At 49.0% G+C, this 13,373-nt stretch overlaps 1 protein-coding gene across 1 annotated transcript in view; it reads left to right on the top strand.

The window, feature by feature from the left end:
* Nucleotides 1-13,373, top strand: part of SLC30A9 (solute carrier family 30 member 9) — a 1,100,681-nt gene that overhangs the window by 118,405 nt on the left and 968,903 nt on the right. Inside the window, exon 3 of the mRNA XM_069631745.1 lies at nt 8,625-8,687. Coding sequence (XP_069487846.1) covers nt 8,625-8,687 — 63 coding nt within the window. The remainder of the gene's footprint in view (nt 1-8,624; nt 8,688-13,373) is intronic.

Genomic DNA, 13,373 nt, shown 5'->3' with positions numbered 1-13,373 from the left:
CGGCTACCATTTTGACCACCAGGGACTCCAGGGATGCCCCCTCTTCCGGGGGGTGGGGGGGGCTATTCTGAGGCCTCCCAGCCTCTTTCTAAGGTCTTACATAGAGATTCACCCTCTTCTGTGCAAACCCCCAGCCCCTACCGTTCAGATTCCTCAGAATGGACCAGGGAAAGATTTGAGGAGTGTTTGGCTAAGATGGCTAAGTTAATCAACTTTTTAGGTCAATATGATAATATCCTGAAGAGGCATAGAGAAGTGGACTCATGCCCCATCCCCTCTAAATCCCAGAAATGTCCCTCACCCGGTGCCAGTTTCCCTCTTTGGAAGAACCACAGGAACACCATGTAGATGTCATTGGGGATAACACCGGGGACTCAGGTCAGGATGTTTCTTATGGGGGTTTTGACCTTTATGACCAAGATCCCATCTGTCAGGGACCAGCTGGGCGACCAGGGCTTGTGTCATACACCACCACATAACGCTGACCCAGTCGTCATCTGTTTGGATGCCTCCACTACTCCTCTGCCAAGAGATTTGTCGCCAATTGACGACCAAATGCTTTCCCTCCAAAAAAGGGCAGACAACCATTTTAAGATCGCTACGCACGAAGCCGTCCCCAACTCGGACTTTGTGGAGGACATCCTCAAGGAGAAGGCTCCCGTTAGCCCATTCCATTATTAAACTCCTGGCTTCTTTGTTACTCTCCCCTTCCCTTACGCTGGCAGTTAATCCCTGTGTGGAATAGCTGTTTCTTCTGGCCTCCTCTGATCCCCTCTACATTAGGGGCCGTGCCACACCAGACTCTTTGGTCATAACCACCACTCTCAAGCGGGCAGGGGTACCACTGTCATCAGTAGAATCCCCTCCCGACAAGGATTGTAAAAAACATGCTTGGTAAGCATTTCACCGCCTCTGCAGCTTACTCCATGAGAATTGCAAACGCCACGCTCCTTGCAAACTATAGTGATGTTCAGTGAGGCCTAGTACAGGATGGCCTTCAGGAAGTTCCGGAGCCTACCCGGTCACGCCTGCTGGTGGTCTTGGCTGAAGGCAGAAATGTTACCCAGATTATCCTGAACAACACTCCTGTGATTATTAATTAAGGAGGCTTGTGTTTTGGGCTTGAATCCAATCTAATTGGGAAGGCAGGCGACGACACCCTGGAAAAGACAAAAAAGGAGCACGAGGCATCAAATTCAGGTCTCTGCTAAACACTTTAACCAGCGCGGCGGCCCAAACGCCCGCTGGTCCTTTCGTGACCAATCCTTCTCCCGCTCACCCCATGTTCAGTATGGCTCGGGGGGGGAGGGGGGGGGCGAATTCCAACTGGCTCTCGTCTGGGTAAGGGCAGAGTTAGAAATTCTGCTTTCAGAGGCTCCGCTGCCGCCTCCTCCAAGTGACTTGTCGGTACGAATCCCCTCCCACACTTCCCCGGTCAGGGAGTCGCCTGTAATCATTCATCCACGCTTGGGAGGGGATCACAGGTACTGTATCGAGTTCCTCCAACCACCTCGCTACCATCTACCAAGAAGCAGATGCTGCTGCTTGAAGTTCAGGTCCTGCTGGAAAAGGACGCCATTGAAGTCGTCCACCTTCTCCAGGTAAACTAGGGTATTTATTTAGTGTACTTCCTTGTACCACAAGGATCTCACCAAGTGCCCTGTTTTAGACCTGCGCCCTGCGAACAAGTATGTCAAACCTCAAAAATTCAGGTGACAACTCTTCAGGAGGTAATCCCACTGCTGCAGCAGGGGGGGGATTCATGGCCACAATGAAAGTTGCATATTTCAATGTTTCCAGTGCACAGAAAGTACCTCAGGTTCATGATAGTGGACACCCACTATCAGTTCAAGGTTCTTCCTTTGGCATTGCCTCAGCCCCAATGGTCTTCACGAAGGTACTGGCGGTAGTGGCAGCTCACATGTGCAGGCAGTCCATCCCCATCTATCCCTACCTCGACTACTGTCTCATAACGGGGGTTTTGTACGGAACATTCCTAGCGAACACCCAGATGACAGTGGCTCTTCTCTTCAACATAGGTTTTTCGATCAATGAGAAGAAATACAACTGGACACCCAGCAAAATCAGTTTCTGGGGCACTGATTCAGAAAGAAGACAGGCTTGTCTTCCCCTCCAATGAGAGGGTGCAAAACCTGCTGTTCCAGATCCCTCACTGTGAAGCCAGTTATCGGGTAACCGTACGCAATGCCATGCGGCTGCTGGGAATGATGGCTTTCTGCATCTTCCTAGTTCCTCACGCTCGTCTGCGCATGCGCCCCATGCAAGAGTGGCTCTTGAGCCAATGGTGTCGATCTAGTGGTTATCTCAACAGCATTTGTTCAGTCTCTGCAGTGGTGGTCGCGGGAAAACCTTCTGAAGGCGAAAACCTTCACTACCCCAGCAGTAGAAGCCACTCTTACTACAGACGCTTCTCTGTTGGCGTGGGGGACTCACCTCCTTCAACAGATGGTGCGTCCAACCACATCAACCTGTAGCAGTCTTCAAGACCCTGAAGGCTTTCTAGGCACACCTTCAGGGGAAGTCAGTTCTGATCCGCACGGACAGCACCACGGCCATGTACTACCTGAACAAACGGGGGCATTCCTCTCTGGGGTTATCTAGACTGTCCCAGAGCATCTGGAAGTGGCCACTCAAACGCAATATGCTCCTCTTCTCACATGTTCCAGGGGAACTAAATCTTCTGGCAGATGTACTCAGCAGAGACTTCCTCCTACCCGTACAGCACTAGTGGTGGCTACAAGAGGGCATTTTACTCAACGTCTTTGCAGAATGGGGCTTCCCAGAGATTGACTAGTTCGCCACTCAGGAAAAACGCCCAATGCCCAGGCTACACCTCTAGAACCCACAGAACCGCTGCAAGGTCTCTGGATAACATGGTCCGGGAGATTTGAATACGCTACCCCCACCCCCGATTTCCCTTCTCAACAGTATAGTGCACAAGATGCACCAGGAACCGGTCGCGATGATCCTGGTGGCCCCTATGGGGGCCCGTCAGCCTTGATTCTCACATCTCATGGAAATGTCAGTCTCCCCTCCCAGGAAGGCAGCTTGCTGTCCCAAGATCAGGGTGTGATACTACATCCATGCCCCCAAAAACTCAGCTTAGCAGCCTGGCTCCTGAAGTCATAGAGTTTGGGCACCTTCAACTCCCTCAGATACATGGACATACTCAGGGAGGCACGGAAACCTACTACCTACCACCAGACATTGCTACTCCAGTAAATGGAAGCACTTTGTTAATACCAAGGGCGTCCATCCTATTGATTGCTCTCCTAAAGACCTCGTCCTTTACCTAACTTACTTGTTAGATTCAGGACTGGTTTTCAATACTCTAAAGGTCCACTTAGTTGCTCTTTCGGCGTACACCACATCCCCGAGCAAGGTGTTGTGGTGGAAGATTCCAGTCATTAAAGCCTTTATGGATGGGGTAAAGAGACATCTCCAACCCAGCTCCCGGATGGGACCTGAATGTTGTCCTTCCCAGACTAATGGGACCTCCCTTGGAACCAGTGCACAAGGCTAGCCTTAAGGCCATCCTAGTGGCCATTACCTCTATAAGGAGAGTTGGTGAACTGTAGGTCCCGCCTGACTTCTTGGACCATGTTTGTATCCTGTATCCTTTGGCCTATTATTCTCATCGCTGTTAAGATTCCCTATAACTGGTTTTGGACGTCCATTTTAGGTTGTTGTTGGTGTGCCTAGCGGCGCAGTAAGGCTTCAGTCAGGTTTGCCTCAGCGTCTTTGGTAGTAGTGGTGTCCGGAGTAGTAGTTGCCATGCCCTGGTGGTAAAGTGGTCATGGATCACTAGTTGGTTTTGCCCTTCCTGCGGCCCAGTGTATCCCCAGATTGGCGGGGTCAAGAGGAGCGTCCCGCTTGTGTGTTCCACCGTGAATTTGTTGGCCTTGGTGGAGTGTCTAATTGAAAGGAGAGGCGAATTGCTGGCTAATCTGTAGTCCAATTCGTGGCGTGGGTGTGCTCTTGTGGCTCTGGAATGGGCCATTTTCCTTTCCACTGACGTGGAGGGCCTCTTTGAAGGTGTAGGTCTTGTCTCACCCCTTAATTGCTGTCACTTGGTTTCGTAAGCGGTTGCTAGTGGGCACAGCAGTAGGGGGTGGGCTTATGTTGCCTCTTGTAGATGCTTTGCCTCCTTCAGAATGGGGGTCCCTTGCTCCTTCCAGTGACTCTTGTTTAGGCCCAGGTTAGGGGTTTGGGATGGGCGTCATTTATAGGGAGTTGGCGCCATGATTGCCTTACCAGAGTTCCCCTACTTTATACAGGCGCGTCTTTCTCTCTGGCTCCTTGCTGTGTGCCGTCCCTCTTTTTGGGTCCTCCTTCTGCCCACCGAGCTGGTCCGTGGTTGTTGGCACAGCAGGTGCCAGCTGGAGATGAAAGTATCCGGCAGTCCCTCCTGTTGATTCCTCTATACGTGCCATCCTCTGGGACCCGTATGCTGGCTGTCAAGTCTTGGTGTAGTGGTTGCCCAGTCCTCAGTGAACCGTTGGGGTTTAACAGTGGCAGGGGCACATCAGGTGCGGGCCATCAATGTGGCATGGGGGTCACATAGATGTGATGGTTATGCCAAGCGCCATATTGCGGTTGCAGCGACGGCTGCCAGCTCGATTCGGAGCATCGGGTCTCCCTCTGGTTCGGCTGCCTTCATCTTCATTTTTCCGATATTCATGGGTGCCTCATCATTGTCTGCCTGTGGAATGCATTCGTGTCCCACGCAGTGCAGGTTGTGCAGTAATTTGTCGTTGTTTTCCGCTTGTGTTGGCCAGAGCTTATTCACCTGGCGGCCATCTTTCTTGCGTTCTCGAATGCCCCCTGCTACCCTGAAGTATTTTGACAGCTCAGGATTCCTCCCTGTGGGCGTGGACTACCACCTTTCATTAAAAGCTCCATGCCTTAAGGATAGTGTATGCCCATGCCTTAGCTATAGAAGTCTCCTGTGCTGCACACAAAATCCCTGGAACCAGAGGTATCATTTTTACTTAAGTACCTCTGTTCTAAATTATCAAAATTGATCCCCTAATCAGTCTGGTGACGGGGGAATAAGCATACCTGGCTGGGGTATGGTGAGTGATAAGTATCATACAATTATGGGAAACACACCAATTTGATATCATGCAAGTGTCAACCCTATGAGCTTAAGCTCCGCTATGTCAAGGCATTGTGGATTAATGGCTAGCTTCACTGTCTCCACCCCACCCAGTGAGACAGTAGCCAAAAGCTGTCTCTATTTATTCTTGTGGAGGCAGCGTAAAAATGTGTATCAAGGTTCAGGACCTCTCGTTCGGATATCATCCTGGAGTCGTTGCTTCAAGGACAGCACTGACATGACAAAGCCAGCCTCATGCCAGGATGCTGTGCTACAAAGGACCTTTAAAGTCAACGGGTGTGGGAAATGGATGGAGGTAGATTAGCCAGAAAGGGAAGGTAAGCCTGAGAAGGGATTTCACCATCTTGGTTTTCTGTTGGTTTTCATCTTGGCTTGATGTTGGCTGAGAGAATGTGCAGAAGGTCCACTTCAAACGATGGTATAGGGCTATGGGGGAAATAGAGTATGTGGATAGTGATGGTAGAGGTGTGCGAGAGGGATAGTTTTGGTAGATAGTAGGTCATGGGTATGGTAGAGGTGCTGACCTCTCTAGTGGCAAGAGTTTCCCTTGCGATGAGTGCTCCTCCCCCTCCTCTGGCGTCAAGTCTCTATTCGGAAGATGGTGTATCCCGGTGGTTTAGCCAGGTTTCAGTAACAGCTAGTAGGTCAAGCTCATTATGTGATAGGTTCAGTATGTCTAGGGTGTGAGCCGTGATAGACCTTGCATTGACTAGGGCGCAGTTGAGTGGTAAGGTATGTGGTTTAGGCAAGCTAGGCAGGGCCGAGCTCTTAGGAATGTGGGAGGGGGCACCGCTAAGCGGAGGGGCAGGCGGTTGAGCGCGCTAATGTGCTAAGTGTCAGTTTGAGTGTGACTTGTGGCAGTCACACATGCTAAGTATCATGGAAAAGGGGAACACTGGTCGCCTCATGCTGCTTGACCTTAGCGCAGCCTTCGATCTCATAGACCATAATCAACTAAAATCAGCTTTAGCGAAGGTCACAAATTGCTCCCCAGAAGCAAATAGATGGCTTAGCTCTTTCTTGACAGACAGAAAATCCAGGGTGCACTGGAGTAACAACTTTTGTGGTGACAATCAACTGCGGCGTGCCTCAAGGAGCCAGCCTATCTCCTCAACTCTTCAACCTGTACACAAGATTCTTACTTCTGATCCTCGACAAATTAGATGTCTTTTTCACCAACTATGCCGACGCCACTCAGCTGGTGGTGGAATTGACTAAACAGGATAGTGCAAGGGTGGAAGAAATCTATAAATCCATTGAAAACTCAATGTAAAACAACTGGCTATGTCTAAATGCAAATAAAACTGAGCTAATAGTCTTTGGTACAAGCCATGCCAGAGCGAAATTAAACAACTCATCTCAATCCTTCCAAATAAATAACATCCAAATCTAAGTGGTAGACGGAGTGAAAACATTAGGGATGTACACGGATTGGTCCATGAGCGCTGAAGCCCATGTTCTCCAATTAAACAAGAACTGTGCTTACCACTTTCGTCTCCTCAAGTCAATACGTCCCTACCTAAGCGAAGAAAATTGTGCAACTATAGCCAGAGCCACCACCCTAACAAGGCTGGATTATGGCAATGCCCTTATGTTGGGTACAAATAAGGGTCAGATCGCCAAATGCCAAATCATTCAAAATAATGCGGTAAGGATTATCAAAAGGAAGTCCAAAAAGGAACACATAAGCGAAGACTGAAGCGAATCTACACTGGTTAGCCGATGAGGAAAGAATTGCATTTAAAGCTATGATGCTGACTCACAGATGCAGCCATGGGACTGCCTAGTCTTACCTGAAAAACAAACTGGTCACGAACGTGCCAAGACGGACACTCAGTTCAGATTCAAAAGGTCAAATCGAAATTGCCAGATTCAAAAAGGCTAACAGACTTGGGAAAGCCTTTCATATTAAAGCATCTATGATGTGGAACAACCTGTCCATTTCTTTAAGACTAGAACAAAAATGCACAAGCTGATGATGTGATGGGTGGTGTGGTTCTCATTTAAAGACGGTCTTGTCTTATGTGGCCTAGGCAGGGTAAATGTGTGTGCTCCACAACCGGTAGGGCGAGGTTCCCCTTAAGGGGGGAGGGAGGGCGATGGGACGAGAGGGTACGTGCAAGGACATGTTTAAGGGTATGGAGTGGTGTTCCTGAAGGGCGAAATGACATTGGCTAGACTGAGGAGTAATGCAGGAGCAATTTTTTGCAAGACGCAAGTATCCTTGTAAGGGGAAGTGGTGGTAGGCACATAACATTTGTATTTTCTACAGCCTTCCAAGCCCTGACCGGCAGCATAAGCCTTGAACGAGGTCTTTAAAGGCGTCCGGCTTTGCCTTCTGGCTCAGGGCTTAGTTTTCCATTTCAGTGCACTGCGGCCAGTCCATGCGGATCGGATGCCTTCCAAGGTGGGAGGCTGCTGGCCGATGTCGGCAGTGTGGTGGCCATCTTGTATATAACTACACGCGTGGAAGTGTCTTCTTGACTATGCTCAAAGGTCTTTGTTTTCAACTACAGCCCTTCTCCCTCCTAGACTAAGCCTGGCTGCTTAGCCATGGCTACCAGACCTTTTGGGTAGTTCAGTCTTATACTAAGAGTTGGAGCCCTGTACACTAAAATGAGTCTCTTCTACAGTCCCACCATAGGTGGACTTTAGTAAAACTCCCTCACACCCTTGATTTGCACAATCGTGCTCAGAGGTGCTAAAAGGGCATCTGAATGTGATCATCTATGAGATGGACAGTGATGCCTTTTGTGACTAGTGCATCGTTTTTCTGGCCCTCGCAATTTTGTGAAAAGTCTAGTCGCCTCTCTAAGTCATTTACTTGCTCATTAACAGCTGAAAACGTCCACAAACAGAAAAAAAGTTTTGACCCGTTCATAGAGCTAGAACTGTAAAGGTACACATCTGTTCCATAGAGATTTTCTCTCATCATTGAGCTATGTAAACGATAGTGTCCTTTTTTCTGTGACAGTTGTTTAAAATCTTTCAGTTTGAATCATGTAAATTATAATGGAGCAGCCCATTGTTTTTAAGATTTTCACTTATGCAAATGTATATAGAAACAGCATAATTGTCAGTGTTCTGCTTCTCACCTTCCTGATTCCAAATTAGTGATATACTTGCATATACATAAATCAATATTCACATTTCTGGCCATGGAAATCCAATATTTTCATTTTCGGGACCTACTTGTTAAACACCCAGCTCCCCTGGTGGATAACCTTTAGTGTGGCATGCATTTTTGGGATTAGATTTTATGCTTCAAAGTCATAATTCCAAGTATGAATGTGTCCACCTCTCGGAGGCCATTGGTACATACTACATGGGCGCCCTATAATAAATGCTGGCATGTATTCCTCATAATACATCATGTCTTGCTAATTGTGCTTTATAGCTTATGGTGGTCTGCAGTGTACATTCTGCACAGCGTTGAAATGGTTCAACTTAACCTTTACGCATTTTCTTGTCTGTTTTATTTAAGGACCAGAAACGAGTAATGTTGGACCGAAATCCACGTTTCCTGAAAATGCTATTCAAGTGAAAGGTAAGTAATTCTTTCTTCGAAAATAAATTTTTTAAATATTCTATTTGATTTATTATTTGTATAGCGCCAAAGTGAGGCCCGTAGGCATCCGGGTGCTCACAAACAAAAATAACAAAAAAAAAAATGAAAAGCAAAAATAAACACCGGAGCAAGACCACCATCCTTGAGCAGCTTAAGGCCTCTAGGTAGTATACAAGTCACGTTACTTCCTCTGAACTGTGTTCTTAGAAGTAACATTGGTGTTGTAAATGTGTTCATTCTTGATAGAAGAAAGTTACATATGTTGCAAGATATCCTTGTATCAGTGTTGGTCTAATCAAGTGTTTCTGTATCTGAATTTCTGATGCTTGTTAATCTGCTTAGAATTACATGCTGTGCATATATAGTCCGACATCCAGTGATCACTGTGGAGTATTGAATCTTGTCTTTCGAGAATCAGAAGGGGACATCGACATCGACATGGGCATGTCTGTAACACTATCCCGAACGTGACGTGTAGTGTACCCAAAATCCCTCACGCGTCTAGGTCCCTAAGATTGTTTTTTTTCCGCCCAGCATACTGGTCACCTTATGCGGAGCTCATCCAGAGACATTGCTAATTGTTCCATCGACCTTTGGTTGCATATTTTATACTGTTATTCAAGATCACACTGACCGTCCTTCATATCGACGGCTGTTCCTGATATATGCTGAAGCCTCCACGGATCTTCTACGGACAGTGATCCAATCGGCGTTGCCGACCACGTGGTCGGGCCTTCCAGCCGGCCTACACAGTAGGGAGAGTGTGGTCGCGGTGGACAAATCTGAGAATGCCTTTCCCTTTCCTCCCTCGTTCCTTTCTGGTCATCGTCACTTTCCCTATCCTCAGCTATGGAGAGGACTCCCTTTAGGTTTTGCCCCATTTGCAAGGGCAAATTTCCTTGGAGAGATGAGCATCTACAGTGTAACTGTTGCTTGCCCCTAGATCTGTACGAAAAAGGTTGTGCGGGTTGCAAGCTCCTCCGTCCGAAGCATTGAAGGATCGCTGTGTCAAGCGGTGGGCGTCCTACAGGATGTCGAAAGCCGATTGCGACGAGCGCATCAGTGACAAGCAGGCCTCCAGCTCTGAGGTCGTTGATCTTACGGCGGAGCGCTCTCACTCCACGTCGTCTCTCCCCGGCCCCGCCAGGCACGACTCGGGCACTGCTATGGGGACTGTACACCCCGGCGACAAAGACGAACACTCTCGACTCACTAAACACACAACCCCCAGCCAGTCTTCGACAAAGTCGAAGAAGACCACAGCACCGGAGGTTTCGACCGTGCCCACCGACAGTCAGGATCGGCAGCTCTCCCCGGAGCTGCAGATGCACCTAGCGACCGGGCACTCTAAATTGAAGGGCGCTACCCCCAATGTTCCAAGAACCGTTGAGACGCATCGTAAGAAGGCATCCGCCAACGACAAGGCCCCTGTTCCGCTGGCCCAGGCTAAGGTCTCCCTACTGTGGAGGACGTTGGCGAAAGCATTGCGAGAATTGTCATTCAAGGGATTCGCCGACGCCCACGTGAAAGCCCAAGGATTCATAGAGATCCAAAGATAGGGTAAAGGAAATACCGGAATCCTCCGACAAGCTTAAGGAGAAGCACAGGGACATGCAACCTCTGTCGGTCCCCCGGAAAGAGTTTTCAGACGGCGAAGAAGGTATTTCTTCAGTGTTGAAACACAAATCTCGACGTTTGGCGTCGGAGGATCGTATACAAGAGCCCTTTCCACCTCTAGACCCCTCTGGGTCTTCTGTTTGGATGAGGGAAACATGTGAGTGTTGTATGGAGAGGCTTGACAGGTTTGTAACCCTCTCAGAGCAATCCACCCCCAAAAGACCACAGGAAGAGGGCCTTTTGCTCCCTGTGGCTAAAATTCAAAGACATTTTGATCCCCCTCAGGATGAGGATGTGTACACTTACGACCTCACTGAGGAAGAGGTCCCTGCAGACCCTTACACTCAGGATGATCCCTTCATTGACCCTGAGGATATGCATAACCCCATACAGGGGTGGGGGGAAAACCTTGATATGGGTGATCCTGAGCCTTGGCAGTCTCTTAATCCTTCACCAGATCCTGATGCCCTGTGTTTAGATTCCCCCCAGACCACTCCCACTAGACAACCCTCTCCAGTGGACGATCAAATGATGTTCAACGCCATGTTGCGCAAAGCAGCAGAACATTTCAAGATCGCCACCGATGAAGCTGTTCCTGAGGCTGACTTTGTAGAGGATATTCTTTTTTTTTTTTATAACTGTTTATTGGGTTTAAAGAGCATAACATAATAACAATAGACATGAATCATCGGCATACAACAAATGAGAGAGGCATAGCAATATCAAGAGCAAGAGGGGCCCCGCCGGGTCAAGGGCCCAGGACAGTTGCAGGACAAGGCAAGCAAATGGTGTTATTCGAGGTGTTGATCTGCATCCATGGGCGAGTTTCAATGAGCGTCAAGCCATTTGCCCCATATTTTTTCAAATTTGCGGGGGCAACCCCGTGCATTATAGATCTGGCGTTCTGAAGCTGTGCATCTGTCCAGTTCATTACTCCAGTGGTTCAGGTACAGTAGGTCTGCAGAACCCAATTTAGCCGCGATAAGTCTCTTGCCTGCCCCTAACGCTATTGACAGGAATTTCTTTCCATATTTTGTCAGGTCTACTCCTCCCCAGATGCCTAAGAGTACCATTTTGGGATCCCTAGGGATTGGCCTTGCCAGGGCAGCAGAGATCATATTAATCCAGTCCTCCCTGAAGACCTGTAGCACTGGGCAGTCCCATATCATATGGTAGAAGGTGGCTGGCTCAATGTTGCATCTGATGCATGTCCCATCTTCTACCCCCACTCCCCCCAATCTGGCCATTGCAGTACGTGAGTGATAAGAGCGGTGAAGGATTCTCAGATGTATTAGTCTGAGTTTATTTTCTATCCCGATTTCCCTGGGGAACATTAATGCATCAACCCAGTCTCCCTTTCCCACTTTGCTTTGAGCCTGTCGAGCTGTGTAGCCCCGAAAGAGTTGAGGGCCTGATAGAGAGTAGAGGGGACCTTTGAAGGGATGCGTTGCGGGATGATATTGGTCTCAATGGGAGAACATGGGGGTATGTTTGTCGTGTCTGGGAATTGGGTGTGGATGGCGTGGGCCAGCTGCGCGTGCCGAAACCGGTTCATGGGCGCCAGATCAAACTGCACCTGCATGGTCCCGAAGTCCAGGAGGCGACCCCCCCTGTATCACATGTGCCATTGTGTGTATCCCTTTTGCGTGCCAGTGACCGAAAGAACCCATTTTCACTACTTCTGGAAGGAATGCGTTGTGCCATATAGGTTGGGGGACAGTGTTGGCTTTCCTTTCCAGCCGATCAGTTTGTGTGCCTCCCGCCAAGCTCGATGGATATGATGCATCGTCTTGGGTAACTTCAGGAGGTGGTTGTGGGTGGCATACAGAGTCTGCAGCGGGGTTAACGGGGTCATGGTCTCTAGTTCGATACGGATGTGTGGTAGTGTGGGGTCTGCATGCATCCAATCATTTACCACTCCGATCTGTGTCGCAAAGTAATACGTACGTATGCAGGGTAAACCTATACCCCCCTCCCAGACCGATTGTAGAGGCTATTCTTAAAGAGAAACCGCTGGCCAGCCAAGTTATTCCTCTACTAAACTCAATTAAAAAGTGACTGGCTCCCTCGCTATTAACACCTGCCCTCACAAGAGCATTTAATCCAAGTATAGAAAAGCTATTCCGGTCTTCCCCCTCTGATATCCTTTACATCAGAGGTCGCTCCACCCCAAACTCACTGGTGGTGACCACTACGAGGAAAAGGGCAGGGGTTACCCTGTCAACCGGGGAGGCACCCCCTGACAAAGTGTAAAAAACTCTACGCCCTAGGAAAGAGGGTCACGGCTGCAGCGGCTTTTACTACGCGGATCGCTAACAATACTACTTTGTTAGCCAGCTAAGCAGACGCTCAATGGGCCATGGTACAGGGAGGCCTGCAGGAGGTTCCTGAACCGCTACAGACTAGTCTTCTGTCCACGGTAACCGAGGGCAGACAAGTAAACCAAAGTATACTCAAGAACACTTTGGATTCCGCTGAGACAACAGGGCCGATCTTTGGCTCAGGGCACCCTCCTTAAGAGACACGCATGGCTAAGAAACTTTGGGTTAAAGCCAGAAACTCAAATGTCACTTATTAATAAAATGTTGGAAGAATCCAACCTATTTGGGAGAGCAGTCGACAAAGCTCTTGAGACTGCAAAGAAGGAGCAAGACACCCTTAAAACGCTAGATCAAATCACAGAAAAGCCCTCCACAAGGCGAGGAACTGGGTCCAGACGCCTTTTTCATGGCAAACGCTTCCCTCCAAAAAAGTACACCGTGTGAAATAATTGGTCCTTTCCACAAGGAACCAGCGGATACACCACCCCGTATCCCCAATGAGGTCAGCGTCGTGGGAAAGGAAGGGGCCGGAACTCTACCTCCAGAAGCTCCCCGGCATCCGGTTCAAAATGACTCGAAGATCCGGGTTCCCTCCCGGCTAACATCGTTCCTTCAGGCATGGGAGGGGATAACTACAGACCAGTGGGTACTGAAGACCGTTGCCCACTGGTACTGTATAGAGTTCTGCCGGTCCCCAAAGTTCAGACTTCCCCGCGCAAGACGACTA

The sequence above is a fragment of the Ambystoma mexicanum genome, chromosome 6q (genome assembly GCF_040938575.1).
Source record: "Ambystoma mexicanum isolate Mex_15411 chromosome 6q, UKY_AmexF1_1, whole genome shotgun sequence".
NCBI lineage: Eukaryota > Metazoa > Chordata > Amphibia > Caudata > Ambystomatidae > Ambystoma > Ambystoma mexicanum.
Note: the sequence above shows the minus strand (reverse complement) of the source record. Positions and strands in the feature narration are given on the sequence as shown.